At 47.3% G+C, this 20,154-nt stretch overlaps 1 protein-coding gene across 4 annotated transcripts in view; it reads right to left on the minus strand.

The window, feature by feature from the left end:
- Window positions 1-20,154, minus strand: part of SORCS2 (sortilin related VPS10 domain containing receptor 2) — a 1,193,773-nt gene that overhangs the window by 85,727 nt on the left and 1,087,892 nt on the right. For all 4 annotated transcript variants that reach the window (XM_038745537.1, XM_038745536.1, XM_038745535.1 and 1 more), the window contains exons 15-17: window positions 9,248-9,368; window positions 6,168-6,301; window positions 4,256-4,384 (exon numbers count right to left, since the gene is read on the minus strand). In XM_038745537.1, the coding sequence (XP_038601465.1) occupies window positions 4,256-4,384; window positions 6,168-6,301; window positions 9,248-9,368 (384 nt within the window). The remainder of the gene's footprint in view (window positions 1-4,255; window positions 4,385-6,167; window positions 6,302-9,247; window positions 9,369-20,154) is intronic.

Raw genomic sequence — 20,154 nt, forward strand, 5'->3', positions numbered from 1 at the left:
CTATGTGACTTTGGGCAACTCACTTCACTTCTCCGGGCCTCAGTTCCCTCATCTGTAAAATGGAGATTAAAACTGTGAGCCCCCCCAGGACAACCTGGTGACCTTGTAATGTCCCCAATGCTTAGAACAGTGCTTTGCACATAGTAAGTGCTTACTTAAATACCATCATCATTTCCATAATCATTATTATTATTATTAGATCTGCAGTGAGCTCAGTGTCTGGCATAAAGTAAGGGCTTAACAAATACCAATAAAAAACCCCAACGGGAACAAAAACATAAAAACTACCCTTCCCCTTGTCCCCCAGACTTCCCCAGACAGAACCCAGGTGGGCTGGCAGCAGCTGGGCATGAATCTGGCTGGAGGATGATAGCAGGCTGAGTATCAGCAGAGAGGAGGGCGGGCGAAACCTTTTCCAACCTGGCTAAATGGTATTCATTAAGCACCTACTGTCTGCAGAACACTGTAGTAAGCGCTGGGAGAGAATAATGAGCAACGGGCACGGACCCTGTCCTTAAGAGGCTCACCATCTTGGACCCAAGAAGTTTTCCCTGACTAAACCCTCCTTTTCTCTTCTCCCACCCCCTTCTGCGTCACCCTGACTTATTCCCTGTAGTCAATCCCCCTCCCTGCCCCACACCGCTTTTATGTCCATATCGGTCATTTATGAATGTTCTTCTCCCCGTTTAGACTGGAAGTCGTTTAGGGTAGGGAATTTATCTGTTCTATGCTCATATTGTACTGTCCCAAGAGCTTAGTACAGTGCTCTGCACACAGAAAGCACTCCATAAATACCACTGATGGACTGACCGACGCCTCTCTCCTGGAGGGAGGGGGAGAAAATTAATATCCTGGAAGAGGAAAATAAAGCTCATTAGTGCCTCAAAAGCACCTCTGAATCCCTGCTGCTGAAACCCATCGATAAAACATTCGGACGCTCAGTATGGAAAAACCCACTTGATTTTCCTTCTGATTTTTCCAAATCATCCTTGGCGATATGGCTCATATTTCCACCTTCCTGTAATATTTTAGATTCAGACAGATGGTATTAATTCGAGCTGCCAGTCACATCCCCAAATCGTTTCTTTTTTTAACCATGTGTCAAAGCTGATGGGTGGACTTCGATGTCCAGATAGGGACGTGACTACAAGACATAATAATAATAATAATAATAATAGCATTTGTTAAGTGCTTCCTATGTGCAAAGCACTGTTCTATGCACTCGGGGGATACAAGGTGATCAGGTTGTCCCACAGGAGGCTCACAGTCTTAATCCCCATTTTACAGATGAGGTAACTGAGGCTTAGAGAAGTTAAGTGACTTGCTCAAGGTCACACAGCAGACATGGCGGAGCCAGGATTAGAACACATGACCTCTGACTCCCAAGCTCATGCTCTTTCCACTGAGCCACGCTGATTCTCTAAGATATAATACAGGAACATCGTGTCTGTAAATGACAGTCACCTGTAGCTCTTTCTTTCATTTTTCTCTTTTTAATGGTATTTGTTAAGTGTTTACCACATGCAAGTCACTGAACTAAGCACTTGGGAAGGTACAAGCTACTCGGGTTGGACACAGTCCACGTTCCACATGGGGCTCACAGTCTTAATCCCCATTTTACAGATGAGGGAACTGAGAGAAGGGAAGTGGCTTGCCCAGGGCCACACAGCAGACAAGTGACAGAGACGGGATTAGAACCCACATCCTCTGACTCCCAAGCCCGGGCTCTTGCCACTAGGCCAAGCTGCTTCTCGTGGGACAGGGACTGTGTCCAACCCCGATTTGCTTGTATCCACCCCAGCATTTAGTATAGTGTCTGACACATGGTAACTAATAAATCTAGAGTCGGGGCCAGATAATAAAATGAATTATAGACAGGGATGAGTGTAAGGTTTTGGACCTATTTGCCGTGAAGTTGAGGGTGAGGTGAATCTCGAGTTCTTTCAGGGTTCATATCGAACTGCATAGGAAACACAGTAAGCGCTCAATAAATACGATTGAATGAATGAAACGCAGTGGGGAGGAACGGAAGGGAGATGAGAGCTTACTCACAAGAGCCCTCTCAGAGGAGATGCGATTTTAGGAGGTCTTTAAAGGTGGGGAGAGTGGTAATCTGTCGGAATCGAAAGGGGTGGAAATTCCAGGCCAGAGGAGGGTGTGAGGCAGAGGTCAGTGGAGAGAAAGATGAGATCAAGGTACAGTGAATAGGTTGTCATTAGAGGGAAAATGCGTGCAGGCTGGATTGGAGTCGGAAATCAGCGAGGTGAGATAGAAGACAAGCTGATGACTGAGTGCTTTAAAGTCGATGGTAAGGAGTTTTTGTTTGATGTGGAGGTGGAGTTTCCTTCTGCCTTTAGAAGTTCTCGAGGAGTGGGGACACACGGACTGAACTTTTCTCAGGACAATGGATGGGGCAGAAGAATGTAGTAAGGACTGGAGTTGGGAAGAGATAGGAGGCAAGGAGGTCAGTGATGAGGCAGATACTCCAATCAAGATAGGACAGAAGCATTTGTATCGTCATAGTATTAGTTGGGATGGAGAGGAAAGGATGGATTCTAGAGGTGTTGAGTAGGAAGAACTAAAGGGATTTGGTGGCAGATTGAATGTGTGGGTCAAACCAATGAATTGTATTTATTGAGCGCTTACTGTGTGCAGACCACTGGACTAAGCGCTTGGGAAGTACAAGTTGGCAACATATAGAGACAGTCCCTACCCAACAGTGGGATCACAGTCTAGAAGGGGGAGACAGAGAACAAAACCAAACATATTAACAAAATTAAATGAATAGAATAGATATGTACAAGTAAAATAAATAAATAAATAAGTAGAGTAATTATTAGAGTGTTACTCTACTCAAACGTGAGACATGAGTCGAGAATCATGCTAAGGTTACCGGCGTGTGAGGGGGAAGGGTGGCGGTGCCGTCTACAGTGATGGGAAAGTCAGGGGGTGGACAGGGTTTGGGTGGGAAGAGGAGGAGTTCTGTTTTGGACATTTTAAGTTTGAGGTGTTCAAAGGACATCCGGAGAAGCAGTGTTGCTCAGTGGAAAGAGCACGGGCTTTGGAGTCAGAGGTCATGGGATCAAATCCCGGCTCCTCCACTTGTCAGCTGTGTGACTTTGGGCAAGTCACTTCACTTCTCTGGGCCTCAGTTACCTCATCTGTAAAATGGGGATTGAGACTGGGAGCCCCACGTGGGACAACCTGCTCACCTTGTATTCTCCCCAGTGCTTAGAACAGTGAGTGCTTTGCACATAGTAAGCTCTTAATAAATGCCATTATCATTATTATTATTATTATTATATCCAAGTAAAGACATCCCGAAGGCAGAAGGAAACGGGAGATTGCGGGAAAGGAGAGAGATTGAGGCTGAAGAGGTAGAATCGGGAATCATCCAGGTATATGTGATAGGCTGTCCATCATCTCACCTCCTCCTACCTCACCTCCCTTCTCTCCTTCTACAGCCCAGCCTGCACCCTCCGCTCCTCTGCCGCTAACCTCCTCACTGTACCTCGTTCTCGCCTGTTCCGCCACTGAACCCCAGCCCATGTCCTCCCCCTGGCCTGGAATGCCTTCCCTCCACACATCCACCAAGCTAGCTCTCTTCCTCCCTTCAAAGCCCTACTGAGAGCTCACCTCCTCCAAGAGGCCTTCCCAGACTGAGCCCCCTTTTTCCTCTCCTCCTCCCCATCCCCCCCGCCCTACTTCCTTCCCCTCCCCACAGGGCCTGTACATATGTTTGTACAGATTTATCACTCTATTTTACTTGTACATATTTACTATTCTATTCATTTTGCTAATGATGTGCAACTAGCTTTACTTCTATTTGTTCTGACGACTTAACACCCGTCCACATGTTTTGTTTTGTTATCTGTCTCCCCCTTCTAGACTCCCCCTTCTCCCCCTTCTAGACTGTGAGCCCATTGTTGGGTAGGGACCGTCTCTATCTGTTGCTCTGCACACAGTAAGCGCTCAAGAAGTACGATTGAATGAATGAATGAATGATAGTTAAAGCCACAGGAGCGAATGAATTCTTCAAAGGAGTAGATGGAGATGAAGAATAGAAGGGGTCCTAAACTCACCCTTGAGGGACCCCAGCAGTTAGGAGGTGGGAGGCAGAGGAAGAGCCCACAAAAGAGACTGAGAATGACCAGTCAGAGCAATAGGAGGAGAATCAGGAGAGGACAGGGTCAGTGAAGCCAAAGTCTGTAAAAGTTTGAAGGAAGAGTTAGTTTGTAAAATGCCTAATACTTACCCTGTGCTGCTGGCGTACGCCTCTCCTAAGACACACTCTTCAGGGGGCGATTCAGGGTTAAACCAAAAGTTTGCAAAACACTTGCTGGATTCCGGTTTGGAAAAGGCCGAACGTTCAAATCCGTAGTCACTAGGAGTGAATGAAATAAATCAGCCATCAGCACTAGACATTGTACTAAATGTGTGGGTGAGAAGCGGCGTGGCTCAGTGGAAAGATCCCGGGATTTGGAGTCAGAGGTCATGGGTTCAAATCCCGGCTCCACCACTTGTCAGCCATGTGACTTTGGTCAAGTCACTTCACTTCTCTGTGCCTCAGTTCCCTCATCTGTAAAATGGGGATTAAGACTATGAGGCTCCCATGGGACAACCTGATCACCTTGTAACCTCCCCAGCGCTTAGAACAGTGCTTGGCACATAGTAAGTGCTTAATAAATACGATTGAATAAATGAGGTGGACACAAGCTGGTTACAGTAAATGTCCCACATGGGACATCACAGTCTCAGTGGAAAGAGCACTGGCTTTGGAGTCAGAGGTCATGGGTTCAGATGTGTGACGGGGCAACTCACTTAACTTCTCTGGGCCTCAGTTCCTCATCTGTAAAATGGGGATTAAGACCGTGAGCCCCATGAGGAACAACCTGATCACTTCACCTTGTAGACTCCTCAACACTTAGAACACTGCTTTGCACATAGTAAGCGCTTAATAAATGTCAACATTGAAGCAGCATGGTTTAGTGGAAAAAGCCCAGGCTTGGGAGTCAGAGGTCGTGGGTTCTAATCCCTGCTCCGCCACTGATCATTGTGTGACTTTGGGCAAGTCACTTGACTTCTCTGGGCCTCAGTTACCTCATTTGTAAAATGGGGATGAGGACTGTGCACCCCCCGTGGGACAACCTGATCACCTTGTAACCTCCCCAACGCTTAGAACAGTGTTTTGCACATAGTAAGCACGTAGTACATGTCATTATTATTATTATTCTAGGCCATGTTGCTTCCCTCTGTGTGCAGGACATTGTACTAAGCATTTGGAAGAGGACAACAGAGTTAGCCGAGGTGACCCATGCCCCTACGGAGCTACAATGTAGACCACGACAACTCCTTTTGACCTTCACCTCATAATAATAATAATAATAATGGTATTTGTTAAGCACTTACTCTGTGCAAAGCACTGTTCTAAGCACTGGGGGGGATACAAGGTGATCAGGTTGTCCCACATGGGGCTCATGACACACGTCCCCCATACACCCAACATCCCCATGCCCTGATTTAAACACTACCTCCGGTCATCAAACCCTCTCCTTCCCCCATGGGTAATGACTATCAGAAAGAGTTAGCTGTTTTAAGGCCACTACAGATTCAAGTCTTCCCTGAGGTCATTTAAAAGCACGCACGCACACAAAGACACACACGCACACAAAGACACACACGCACGCACACACACACACACACACACACACACACACACACACATGTTCTTGTCTGGCACTTCCCTTGACCGAAGATATCCCTGAACATCTGCCAGGTTGTCGCCAGCTTGCCTGGCACTTTTAGCGGAATTGAAAAATGAGAGAGATGATAATAACAACAACAACAACAATAATAATAATAAATGGTATTTGTTAAGCACTTACTATGTGCCAAGCACTATTCTAAGCACTGGGGTAGATTCAAGGTAATCAGGTTGTCCCACATGGGGCTCACAGTCTTCATCCCCATTTTCCAGATGAGGGAACTGCGGCACAGGGAAGTGTGACTTGCCCAAAGTCACACAGCAGACAAGTGGTGGAGCCGTGATTAGAACCCACGACCTCTGACTCCGAAGCATCCCTTTCTCCCAGTCCCACCCACCCAGATGCCATCATGGCACCCACCCAGGGATGCCGGCCCCGGGAGACCCTCCCCAACAAACTCACCAGAGAAAGTCAGAGGTGCCGCACTCACACACGCGCGAGGTCAAGGCCGACGTGAAGCTTCTCCCCTTGACACACCAGGAAGATGCTCTTCTCTTCCGAAAACTCCTCTGCTGTCCCATGATACAATGCTCTCCCTGGGGACCAGAAGAGGGTTGATTGGCTGAGGTGGAGGCTAGTAATATTTATTTATTTATTTTTATTCATTTATTTATTTGTTTGTTTGTTTGTCTATCTATCTATTTATTTGTTTATTTATTTTATTTGTACATATTTATTCTATTTATTTCATTTTGTTAATATGTTTTGTTTCGTTCTCTGTCTCCCCCTTCTAGACTGTGAGCCCACCGTTGGGTAGGGACCGTCTCTACATGTTGCCAACTTGTACTTCCCAAGCGCTTAGTCCAGGGCTCTGCACACAGTAAGCGCTCAATAAATACGACTGAGTGAATGAATGAATGAATCTCGGGTGGGCCAAATCACTAGGGCCGAAGCCAGGCCTGGGTTGTCGGGGTGTCGGGGCAGGGGGGAGGTTGTGGTGGATTGGACCTAGAGGGCTTTTGGTGTGCGTTGTTTCAGATTCATTGATTCATTCAATCATATTTATTGAGCGCTTACTGTGTGCAGAGCACTGTACTAAGCGCTTAGGAAGTACAAAAGGCTTCCTTTTGGTTGGATTCCTTAAAGGGGACTTTTGATCTAGGGATGTCATTTTAATAGTCACTGCACTGCCTGAATTCTTTTGCTTCCGTCCGTGTCAAAACCACTTGGCCTTATTTCACAGGAATACAACCTTTGATTGCAGTGAATGTCAATCTTCCTGGGCTAGAGTGGGCATTCAGATTTAAGTAGTACAGTGACACTTGAAATCAACATTCCGGATGAACCTTATTTATCATGTGGCTTTCAGGCAGTGAAGCCCAGAAACATTAAATATGGTTGCCTTTTCTCCGCAAAACCCTCATAGAGCGAAGGTCGACACAGCTCTGTGAGTGTGGAGTGGATTGGATTGGGCCCAGTGCTCTGAGGGTGCGCCACGATGGATTGAATTCAATACTCTGAGCGTGTGTTGTGTTCGATTCGCCCTAGGGCTCCGAGCGGGCGTCATGTCCGGTTGAACTCAATGTTCGGATTTGCGTCATGTCCAGTTGAAGTCAATGCTCTGAGTGTGTATCCTGTTGGACTGGATTCCAGTGGCTGCCCATCCATCTCCCTCATCGTTGGCTTTAAAGCCGTCCATCCCCTCACCCTCTCCTCCCTCACCTCCCTTCTCTAGCCCAGCCCGCACACTCTGCTCCTCTGGTGCCGCTAACCTTCTCACTGGGCCTCGTTCTCATCTGTCTCATCACCGGCCCCTGACCCACATCATCATCATCATCAATCGTATTTATTGAGCGCTTACTATGTGCAGAGCACTGTACTAAGCACTTGGGAAGTGCAAACTGGTAACATATAGAGACAGTCCCTACCCAACAGTGGGCTCACAGTCTAAAAGGAGGAGACAGAGAACAAAACCAAACATACTAACAAAATAAAATAAATAGAATACATATGTACAAGTAAAATAAATAAATAGAGTAATAAATATGTACAAACATATATATATATATACAGGTACACATCCTGCCTCTGGCCTGGAATGCCCTCCCTCCTCAAATCTCCCACACAATGACTCTCCCCCAACTTCAAGGCTTACTGAAGGCCCATCTCCTCCAAGAAGCCTTCCCAGACTGAGCCCCACTTTTCCTCATCTCCCACTCCCTTCTGCGTCACTCCAACTCACTCCCTTTGCTCTTCTCCCCTCCCCATCCCACCCCACTTATGTCCACATCTTTTTTTTAAATTTATTTGTATTGATGTCTGTCTCCCCCCACCTCTAGACTGTAAGTTCATTTAGGGCACGGAATGTACCACTTATATTGTTGTATTGTCCTCTCCCAAGTGCTTAGTAGAATGCTCTGCACACAGTTAGCACTCAGTAAATAAAATAGGGTGAATGAATGACTCAATGCTGTGAGTGTGTGTCATGTCAGATTGGACTCAAGACTCTGAGTGTGTGTTGTGTTGGACTGAGTAATAATAGCCGTGGTATTTGTTGAGCGCTTACTATGTGCCAAGCACTGTTCTAAGCACTGGGGTAGATACAAGCTTATCAGGTAGGACACAGTCCCTGTCCCACCTGGGGCTCATAGTCTTTATCCCCAATTTTCAGATGAGGACCTGAGGCCCAGAGAAGTGAAGTGACTTGCCCAAGGTCACACAGCAGACAAATGAAAGCTCACCCCCTACTGCCTTCCCAGACTAAGCCCCGTCCTTCCTCTTCCCCTCTTTCCCCCCACCCCCCTGCCTCAGCTCCTTTCTCTCCCCACAGCACCTGCATATATGTTTGTACAGATTTATTACTCTATTTATTTTACTTGTACATATTTACTATTCTATTTATTTTATTTTGTTAATATGTTTTGTTTTGTTGTATGTCTCCCCCTTGTAGACTGTGAGCACACTGTTGGGAAGGGACAATTTCTATATGTTGCCAACTTGTACTTCCCAGGCACTTGGTACAGTGCTCTGCACACAGTAAGTGCTCAATAAATACGATTGATTAAGTGCTCAATAAATACCATCATTATTATTATTATCATTATTGGATACAACCCTGTGAGTGTGTCATGTTAAAGTCAATATCTCACTCTGAGCTAGCATCATACCAAACTGGTTACAACCTTGTGAATGTGTATCGTGTGGGAGAGACCACAACCCTAGGAGTGTATGTATGTCCTATTTGTCACAACCCTTTACATGGTGTCACATTTGACACGGCACTCTGAGAGTGCCTCGTGCCTGTTTTGGATACAACACTCCACATCTGTGTCATGTTGGAGTTGACACACCACACTGAGTGTGTGTGTGTGTGTGTGTGTGTGTGTGTGTGTGGTGTTAGGTTCGACCCCCCACCATCACCACCACAACTCCCTCCAAGTGTGTGCCACTTCGTCTTGGATACAATCCACTGAGTGTGTGCTTTGCATGATCTAAAAGGATTAATCATTTCCCGACTCTCCCCAATTCCCCTTTCCCCATACCTGGAGGTTTGTGAGATCCCAAGGTTCATAGTCGTCTTCACTGCACTCCCGTGGGAATGTCGGTCTGAAATCCACTTTGACCAGCTCCCAGTCCGAACGGAAACTTATGTGACCAAAGACCCTGGTGCGGACAGAGAATCGATCGATCGGTCAATCAGAAGCACTGATCGGCCTTCCCAGACTGAGCCCCCTCCTTCCTCTCCCCCTCCTCCCCCTCCGCATCCCCCCATCTTACCTCCTTCCCCTCCCCACAGCACCTGTATATATGTGTATATGTTTGTACATATTTATTACTCTATTTATTTTATTTGTACATATTTATTCTGTACACGGCCCACGGCCCACGTCCTCCCCCAGGCCTGGAATGCCCTCCCTCTGCCCATCCGCCAAGCTAGCTCTCTTCCTCCCTTCAAGGCCCTACTGAGAGCACACCTCCTCCAGGAGGCCTTCCCACACTGAGCCCCTTCCTTCCTCTCCCCCTCGTCCCCCTCTCCATCCCCCCCATCTTACCTCCTTCCCTTCCCCACAGCACCTGTATATATGTATATATGTTTGTACATATTTATTACTCTATTATTATTATTACTCTAAACACCATGCCAACCTCGTTCACTTCAAGTTTATCCTTTCCTGCCTTAACTCAGCCCTCTCTTCTGCCAGACAAAACTATTTCTCCTCCCTTATTGACACCCATGCCCATCACCCCCGCCAGCTCTTCCGTACATTCAACTCCCTTCTCAGGCCCCCGGTTCCTCCCCCTCCTCCTTCCCTCACCCCCAACGATCTGGCCTCCTACTTCATTAACAAAATTAAATCCATCAGGTCCGACCTCCCCAAAGTCTCTTCCCCCCTTTCTCCAACCCCCCGGCTCTCAACATTCTCTGCTACTCTCCCATCCTTCCCAGTGGTATCCTCAGAGGAACTCTCCTCCCTCCTCTCAAGTGCTACTCCGGCCACCTGTGCTTCTGACCCCATTCCCTCTCATCTTATGAAATCTCTCGCTCCATCCCTTCTCCCCTCCTTAACTTCCATCTTCAACCGCTCACTCTCCACTAGTTCCTTCCCCTCTGCCTTCAAACATGCCCATGTCTCTCCCATCCTAAAAAAACCCTCTCTTGACCCCACCTCACCTTCTAGTTATCGTCCCATATCCCTCCTACCATTCCTTTCCAAACTCCTTGAACGAGTTGTCTACACGCGCTGCCTAGAATTCCTCAACAACAACTCTCTCCTCGACCCCCTCCAGTCTGGCTTCCGTCCCCTTCATTCCACGGAAACTGCGCTCTCAAAGGTCACCAATGACCTCCTGCTTGCCAAATCCAACGGCTCATACTCTGTCCTAATCCTCCTCGACCTCTCAGCTGCCTTTGACACTGTGGACCACCCCCTTCTCCTCAACACGTTATCTGACCTTGGCTTCACAGACTCCGTCCTCTCCTGGTTCTCCTCTTATCTCTCCGGTCGTTCTTTCTCAGTCTCTTTTGCAGGCTCCTCCTCCCCCTCCCATCCTCTTACTGTGGGAGTTCCCCAAGGTTCAGTGCTTGGTCCCCTTCTGTTCTCAATCTACACTCACTCCCTTGGTGACCTCATTCGCTCCCACGGCTTCAACTATCACCTCTACGCTGATGACACCCAGATCTACATCTCTGCCCCTGCTCTCTCCCCCTCCCTCCAGGCTCGCATCTCCTCCTGCCTTCAGGACATCTCCATCTGGATGTCCGCCCGCCACCTAAAGCTCAACATGTCGAAGACTGAGCTCCTTGTCTTCCCTCCCAAACCTTGTCCTCTCCCTGACTTTCCCATCTCTGTTGACGGCACTACCATCCTTCCCGTCTCACAAGCCCGCAACCTTGGTGTCATCCTCGACTCCGCTCTCTCATTCACCCCTCACATCCAAGCCGTCACCAAAACCTGCCGGTCTCAGCTCCGCAACATTGCCAAGATCCGCCCTTTCCTCTCCATCCAAACCGCTACCCTGCTAATTCAAGCTCTCATCCTATCCCGTCTGGACTACTGCACTAGCCTTCTCTCTGATCTCCCATCCTCGTGTCTCTCTCCACTTCAATCCATACTTCATGCTGCTGCCCGGATTATCTTTGTCCAGAAACGCTCTGGACATATCACTCCCCTCCTCAAAAACCTCCAATGGCTACCAATCAATCTGCGCATCAGGCAGAAACTCCTCACCCTGGGCTTCAAGGCTCTCCATCACCTCGCCCCCTCCTACCTCACCTCCCTTCTCTCCTTCTACTGCCCAGCCCGCACCCTCCGCTCCTCCACCACTAATCTCCTCACTGTACCTCGCTCTCGCCTGTCCCGCCATCGACCCCCGGCCCACGTCATCCCCCGGGCCTGGAATGCCCTCCCTCTGCCCATCCGCCAAGCTAGCTCTCTTCCTTCCTTCAAGGCCCTGCTGAGAGCTCACCTCCTCCAGGAGGCCTTCCCAGACTGAGCCCCTTCTTTCCTCTCCCCCTCGTCCCCCTCTCCATCCCCCCGCCTTACCGCCTTCCCCTCCCCACAGCACCTGTATATATGTATATATGGTTGTACATATTTATTACTCTGTTTATTTATTTATTTATTTATTTTACTTGTACATTTCTATCCTACTTATTTTATTTTGTTGGTATGTTTGGTTCTGTTCTCTGTCTCCCCCTTTTAGACTGTGAGCCCACTATCGGGTAGGGACTGTCTCTATGTGATGCCAATTTGTACTTCCCAAGCGCTTAGTACAGTGCTCTGCACATAGTAAGCGCTCAATAAATACGATTGATTGATTGATTGATTGATTACTCTATTTATTTATTTATTTTACTTGTACATATCTATTCTATTTATTTTATTTTGTTAGTATGCTTGGTTTTGTTCTCTGTCTCCCCCTTTTAGACTGTGAGCCCACTGTTGGGTAGGGACTGTCTCTATATGTTACCAACTTGTACTTCCCAAGCGCTTAGTACAGTGCTCTGCACACAGTAAGCGCTCAATAAATATGATTGATTGATTATTCTGTTTATTTTATTTTGTTAAAATGTTTTGTTTTGTTGTCTGTCTCCCCCTTCTAGACTGTGAGCCCGCTGTTGGGTAGGGACTGTCTCTATATGTTGCCAAATTGTACTTCCCAAGTGCTTAGTACAGTGCTCTGCACACAGTAAGCACTCAATAAATACGATTGATTGATTGATTGATTGATTGATTGATTAACAACCTGGCTACCCTATACCTACTCCAGCGCTTAGAACAGTGCCTGGCACATAAATAAACACTTAACAAATACAATCATAATTATTATTATTATTATCATTACAATCCAAAGAAGAGGAAACATTGAAATTGAGAACAATCAATAAGTCAATCGGTAGTATTTACTGAGCAATTGCTGTGCAAAAGGCACTGAACTAAGCTCTTGGGAGAGTTCAGTACAACAGAGTTGGTGATCCCAAGTCTGGGAGTCAAGAAGCCTGACTTCCAAATGGTGCTCTGCCACTGGAACACAGATAATTTGCTTATTCTATCTGGGCCTCAGTTTCTTCATTTTCATTCCATCGTATTTATTCAGTGCTTACTGTGTGCAGAGCACTCTACTAAGCGCTTGGAAAGTACGATTGGGCAACCAATAGAGACAATCCCTACCCAACAACGGCCTCACAGTTTGAACCTCACAGTCTGCATCCATCTCGACTTAATCCTCATCTGCTTAAATTCTACCCTCTCTTCATCCCGGCAAAAATACTTCTCCATCCTTATTGACTTGTATGCTAACTAAGAATAATAGTAATAATGATGATGGTATTTGTTAAGCACTAACTATGTGCCAAGCACTGTTCTAAGCACTGGGGTATATACAAGGTAATTAGGTTGTCCCACGTGGGGCTCACAGTCATAATCTCCATTTTACAGATGAGGTAACTGAGGCACCGAGAAGTGAAGTGACTTGTCCAAGGTCACACAGCTGATAAGGGGTGGAACTGTGATTAGGGCCCATTTCCTCTGACTCCCAAGCCCTTGGTCTTTCCACTAAGCCACACTACTAAATGCCTGTGATGCTGTTTCAGAGATTTAATTCTCTCCTCATACCTCCTTTAATTCATTCAGTCATTTATTGAGCACTTATTGTGTTCAGAGCACTATACTAAGTGCTTGGGAGACAATCCTATAATCCCCACCCCCATCTATCTTTAACTTCTAAAGATCTGGCCAATTCCTTTAGTGAGAAAACTGAAACCATTAGGTTTTTCCAACAACTCCCCGGCTCCTCTCTCCTCCCTCCCTTCTCCAGCCCCTTCTTCGACTCTCCTGTCTTTCCCAGCACTATTTCTAGAGACTATAGATTCTAGAGATGAATCATAGTTTCCAAGTGTTTAGTACAGTGCTCTGCACACAGTAAGTGCTCAAGAAATACGATTGAATGAATGAATGTAGATCTCCTGCCCCTTCTCGAAATCCATTCCTTCCACCTGCGCATACGACCCCATTCCTTCCCATTTTATCAAAACATTTGCTTTCTCCCTCCTTCCCTCGCTGACCTCCATCTTCAACTGTTTGCTCTCTACTGGCTTCTTCCCCACTGCTTTCAAACATACCCATGTAACCCCACCCTAAAAAACCCTCCCTTTCCCCCACGGCTCCCATGGCTTATCACCCCATGTCCCTCCTGCCGTTCCTCTCCAAACTCCTTGAGTGAGTTGTCCATTCCCACTGTATCAAGTTTCTCTCCTCCAATTTTCTCCTGGACCCCCTGCAACCTGGCTTCCATCCCCTTCGCTCGATGGAAACAGACTCCTCAATGCTCATCGATAATCTCCTTTTTGCCAACTCCAACGGCCTCTACTCTATTAATTCCCTTCAAAGTCACAGCTGCCTTCGATACCATTGACCACCCGCTTCTCCTGGAAACATTATCCAACCTCAGTTTCACTAACAATGTCCTCTCCTGGTTCTCCTATCTACCTGGCCGCTCATTCCCAGTCTCCTTCATGGTGTCCTCCTCTGCCTCCCACTCCCTAACTGTGGGATCCCCTTCTATTCTCCATCTACACCCACTCCCTTGAAGAACTCATTTATTCATTTATTATTTATGTATTTAGGTAGATTAATGTCTATCTCCCCCTCTAGACTGTGAGCTTGTTGTGGGTGGGGAATGTGTCCGTTCGTTGTTGTAGCATACTTTCCCAAGTGTTTAGTCCGGTACTTTGCGCCCACTGTATCAAGTTCCTCTCCTCCAATTTTCTCCTTGACCCCCTCCAACCTGGCTTCCATCCCCTTCGCTCGATGGAAACAGACTCCTCAATGTTCATCGATAACCTCCTTTTTGCCAACTCCAGTGGCCTCTACTCTATTAATTCCCCTCAACCTCACAGCTGCCTTCGATACCATTGACCATCCCCTTCTCCTGGAAACATTATCCAACCTCAGTTTCACTAACAAGGTGCTCTGCTGGTTCGGTTCTCCTATCTCCCTGGCCGCTCATTCCCAGTCTCCTTCATGGTGTCCTCCTCTGCCTCCCACTCCCTAACTGTGGGATCCCCTTCTATTCTCCATCTACACCCACTCCCTTGAAGAACTCATTTAGTCATTTATTATTTATGTATTTAGGTAGATTAATGTCTATCTCCCCCTCTAGACTGTGAGCTTGTTGTGGGTGGGGAATGTGTCCGTTCGTTGTTGTAGCATACTTTCCCAAGTGTTTAGTCCGGTACTTTGCGCCCACTGTATCAAGTTCCTCTTCTCCAATTTTCTCCTTGACCCCCTCCAACCTGGCTTCCATCCCCTTCGCTCGATGGAAACAGACTCCTCAATGTTCATCGATAACCTCCTTTTTGCAACTCCAACGGCCTCTACTCTATTAATTCCCCTCAACCTCACAGCTGCCTTAGATACCATTGACCACCCCCTTCTCCTGGAAACATTATCCAACCTTGGTTACACTAACAAGGTCCTCTGCTGGTTCTCCTATCTCCCTGGCCGCTCATTCCCAGTCTCCTTCATGGTGTCCTCCTCTGCCTCCCACTCTCTAACTGTGGGATCCCCTTCTATTCTCCATCTACACCCACTCCCTTGAAGAACTCATTTATTCATTTATTATTTATGTATTTACGTAGCTTAATGTCTATCTCCCCCTCCAGACTGTGAGCTTGTTGTGGGTGGGGAATGTGTCCGTTCGCTGTTGTAATATACTTTCCCAAGTGCTTAGTCCAGTACTTTGCACATAGCTCAGTAAATACGACAGTGAATGAATGAATGAATGAATGAAATAACTCATTTACTTCCCTGGCTTCGACTACCACCCCCACCTCCAGTGTCCTCACCCATCTTCACATCAAACAAAACCTCAAGGACACCATTCCTCTTCTCCCTCCCTCTGCTCACTCCTCTCCCACCTCTAACCCGGCCTTTACATTTCGATTCTCTGACACCGGCCTTTACATTTCGATTCTCTGACACCAACTTACTCAGGCCTTCCTCTGGTTTCTGTCACGACTTGACACCTCTCCCCATGTTTTGTTTTGTCTGTCTCCCCCTTCTAGACTGTGAGCCCGTTGTTGGGTCGGGACCGTCTCTATATGTTGCCAACTTGTACTTCCCAAGCGCTTAGTCCAGTGCTCTGCACACAGTAAGTGCTCAATAAATACGATTGAATGAATGAATGAATGTCACGGCCAACCCATCACCCTCTTCCTGACTCTGGCCTGGAACGCCCTCCCTCCTAATATCCTACAGACAATGACTCTCCCCACAGCGTGGCTCAGTGGAAAGAGCATGGGTTTTGGAGTCAGAGGTCATGGGTTCAAATCCAGGCTCTGCCAATTGTCAGCTGTTTGACTTTGGGCAAGTCACTTAATCAATCAATCAATCAATCATATTTATTGAGCGCCTACTATGTGCAGAGCACTGTACTAAGCGCTTGGGAAGTACAAATTGGCATCACACAGAGACAGTCCCTACCCAACAGTGGGCTCACAGTCTAAAAGGGGGAGACAGAGAACAGAACCAAACATACCAACAAAATAAAATAAGTAGGATAGAAATGTACAAGTAAAATAAATAAATAAATAAATAAATAAATAGAGTAATAAATATGTACAACCATATATACATATATACAGGTGCTGTGGGGAAGGGAAGGAGGTAAGACGGGGGGATGGAGAGGGGGACGAGGGGGAGAGGAAAGAAGGGGCTCAGTCTGGGAAGGCCTCCTGGAGGAGGTGAGCTCTCAGCAGGGCCTTGAAGGGAGGAAGAGAGCTAGCTTGGCGGATGGGCAGAGGGATTGGGGGCATTCCAGGCCCGGGGGATGACGTGGGCCGGGGGTCGATGGCGGGACAGGCGAGAGCGAGGTACAGTGAGGAGATTAGTGGTGGAGGAGCGGAGGGTGCGGGCTGGGCAGTAGAAGGAGAGAAGGGAGGTGAGGTAGGAGGGGGCGAGGTGATGGACAGCCTTGAAGCCCAGGGTGAGGAGTTTCTGCCTGATGCGCAGATTGATCGGTAGCCATTGGAGGTTTTTGAGGAGGGGAGTAATATGTCCAGAGCGTTTCTGGACAAAGATAATCCGGGCAGCAGCATGAAGTATGGATTGAAGTGGAGAGAGACACGAGGATGGAAGATCAGAGAGAAGGCTAGTGCAGTAGTCCAGACGGGATAGGATGAGAGCTTGAATGAGCAGGGTAGCAGTTTGGATGGAGAGGAAAGGGCGGATCTTGGCAATGTTGCGGAGCTGAGACCGGCAGGTTTTGGTGACGGCTTGGATGTGAGAGGTGAATGAGAGAGCGGAGTCGAGGATGACACCAAGGTTGCGGGCTTCTCAATGCCTCAGTTACCTCATCTGTAAAATGGGGATTAAGACTGTGAGCCCCCCGTGGGACAACCTGATCACCTTGTAACCTCCCCAGCGCTTAGAACAGTGCTTTGCACATAGTAAGTGCTTAATAAATGCTATTATTATTATTATTATTATTATTATCAAAGCCTTATTGAAGGACCATCTCCTCCAAGAAGCCTTCCCTGACTGCACCCTCCTTTCCTCTTCATCATCATCAATCATATTTATTGAGCGCTTACTGTGTGCAGAGCACTGTACTAAGCGCTTGGGAAGTACAAATTGGCAACATATAGAGACAGTCCCTACCCAACAGTGGGCTCACAGTCTAAAAGGGGGAGACAGACAACAAAACTGGACTCTATTTTACCCCCTCAATACTTCCCCACTCAGAGATATGCATTTTAGTTTGTCTTTCAGCTCCGGGTATAGAATTCCCATTAAATTGCTTTTCTTTGCCAGATGTTTTATTCTGATGGAGGTGATTTTAAAAATAGCATCTGGTGTTGAGAGTCAGCAATGATGGGTTTGAATCCCGGCTCCGCCACATGTCTGCTGTGTGACCTTGGGCAAGTCACTTAACTTCTCTGAGCCTCAGTTCCCTCATCTGTAAAATGGGGATTAAGACTGTGAGCCCCACGTGGGACAACTTGATCAACTTGTATCCCCCCAGCGCTTAGAACAGTGCTCTGCACATAGTAAGCGCTTAACAAATGCCATCATCATCATCATAAGCCAACTCTGAAAAGGCGATAGCATTAGATTTAACTTTTTTTTCCCATTCGTCATAGAAATAAGAAATCATTATTTGTCATGGGGCCTCTCTCTGCCAATGTCCAAATGGGCAAAGGGAGATAGAAAGCTGAAAAAAACCTCACACCATGACCTTTGGCTGGAATCATGTGACTATAAACAATTTCTTCACTCTAGCACCTTGCAAGGGTGAGATTGAATCAAGTCACTTCTCATTAACAGCTTTGGAAAGCAAGCTCCCATGTTGTCTCCTAAGATACTTGGCATAATAGATTAAATGATTAGCTGTTAACATTATGTCCATCTGTTTAAAGAGCCAAGCTTGGCCTGGTGGAAAGAGAGGGTCCTGGGAGTCAGAAGGTCATGGGTTCTAATTCCAGCCCCGCCACCTGTCTGCTGTGTGACCTTGGGCAAGTCACTTCATTCATTCATTCATCCATTCAATCGTATTGAATTGAATACCCTCCCTCTCCCCTCTGCCTTATCTCCTTCCCCTCCCACAGCACCTGTATATATGTTTGTACGTATTTATTACTCTATTTATTTATTTTATTTGTACATATTTATTCTATTTATTTTATTTTGTTAATATGTTCTGTTTTGTTCTCTGTCTCCCTCTTCTAGACTGTGAGCCCACTGTTGGGTAGGGACCGTCTCTATGTGTTGCCAACTTGTACTTCCCAAGCGCTTAGTACAGTGCTCTGCACACAGTAAGTGCTCAATAAACACGATTGAATGAATGAATGAATTTATTGAGAGAATTTATTGAATTTATTTAGAGAAGCAGCGTGGCTCAGTGGAAAGAGCACGGGCTTTAGAGTCAGAGGTTGTGGGTTCGAATCCCAGCTCCGCCACGTCTACTGTGTGACTTTGGGCAAGTCACTTGACTTCTCTGTGCCTCAGTTACCTCATCTGTAAAATTGGGATGAAGACTATGAACCCCACGTAGGACAACCTGATGATCTCGTATCTATCCCAGCACTTAGAACAGTGCTTGGCAAATAGTAAGCGCTTAACAAAAAAAAAAAAAACATATAGAGATGGTCCCTACCCAACAACGGGCTCACAGACCCTTCCTTGGGCCTCATTTCCCTCATCTGTAAAATGGGGATTAAATCATCTTCTCTCTGATTTACACCCTAAGCCCCCTGTGGGACAGGGACTGAGCCCAACCTGATTAGAAGCAATTAGAAGCCACATGGCCCTATTGGCTAGTGCATGGGCCTGGGAGTCTGAAAAAAAAAATAATAATGGCATTTGTTAAGCACTTACTATGTGCCGAGTACTGTTCTAAGCGCTGGGGAAGATACAAGGTGATCTCATGAAATCTCTCGCTCCGTCCCTTCTCCCCTCCTTAACTTCCATCTTCAACCGCTCACTCTCCACTGGTTCCTTCCCCTCTGCCTTCAAACATGCCCATGTCTCTCCCATCCTAAAAAAACCCTCTCTTGACCCCCCCTCACCTTCTGGTTATCGCCCCATCTCCCTCCTACCATTCTTTTCCAAACTCCTTGAACGAGTCGTCTACACGCGCTGCCTCGAATTCCTCAACGCCAACTCTCTCCTCGACCCCCTCCAGTCTGGCTTCCGTCCCCTTCATTCCACGGAAACTGCCCTCTCAAAGGTCACCAATGACCTCCTGCTTGCCAAATCCAATGGCTCCTACTCTATCCTAATCCTCCTCGACCTCTCAGCTGCCTTTGACACTGTGGACCACCCCCTTCTCCTCAACACGCTATCCGACCTGGGCTTCATAGACTCCGTCCTCTCCTGGTTCTCCTCTTATCTCTCTGGTCATTCATTCTCAGTCTCTTTTGCAGGCTCCCCCTTCCCCCTCCCATCCCCTTACTGTGGGGGTTCCCCAAGGTTCAGTGCTTGGTCCCCTTCTGTTCTCGATCTACACGCACTCCCTTGGTGACCTCATTCACTCCCACGGCTTCAACTATCATCTCTAGGCTGATGACATCCAAATCTACATCTCTGCCCCTGCTCTCTCCCCCTCCCTCCAGGCTCGCATCTCCTCCTGCCTTCAGGACATCTCCATCTGGATGTCTGCCCGCCACCTAAAACTCAACATGTCCAAGACTGAACTCCTTGTCTTCCCTCCCAAACCCTGCCCTCTCCCTGACTTTCCCATCTCTGTTGACGGCACTGCCATCCTTCCCGTCTCACAAGCCCGCAACCTTGGTGTCATCCTCGACTCCGCTCTCTCGTTCACCCTTCACATCCAAGCCGTCACCAAAACCTGCCGGTCTCAGCTCCGCAACATTGCCAAGATCTGCCCGTTCATCTCCATCCAAACCGCTGCCCTGCTCATTCAAGCTCTCATCCTATCCCGTCTGGAC

Source organism: Tachyglossus aculeatus, chromosome 4 (genome assembly GCF_015852505.1).
Source record: "Tachyglossus aculeatus isolate mTacAcu1 chromosome 4, mTacAcu1.pri, whole genome shotgun sequence".
Classification (NCBI taxonomy): Eukaryota; Metazoa; Chordata; class Mammalia; order Monotremata; family Tachyglossidae; genus Tachyglossus; species Tachyglossus aculeatus.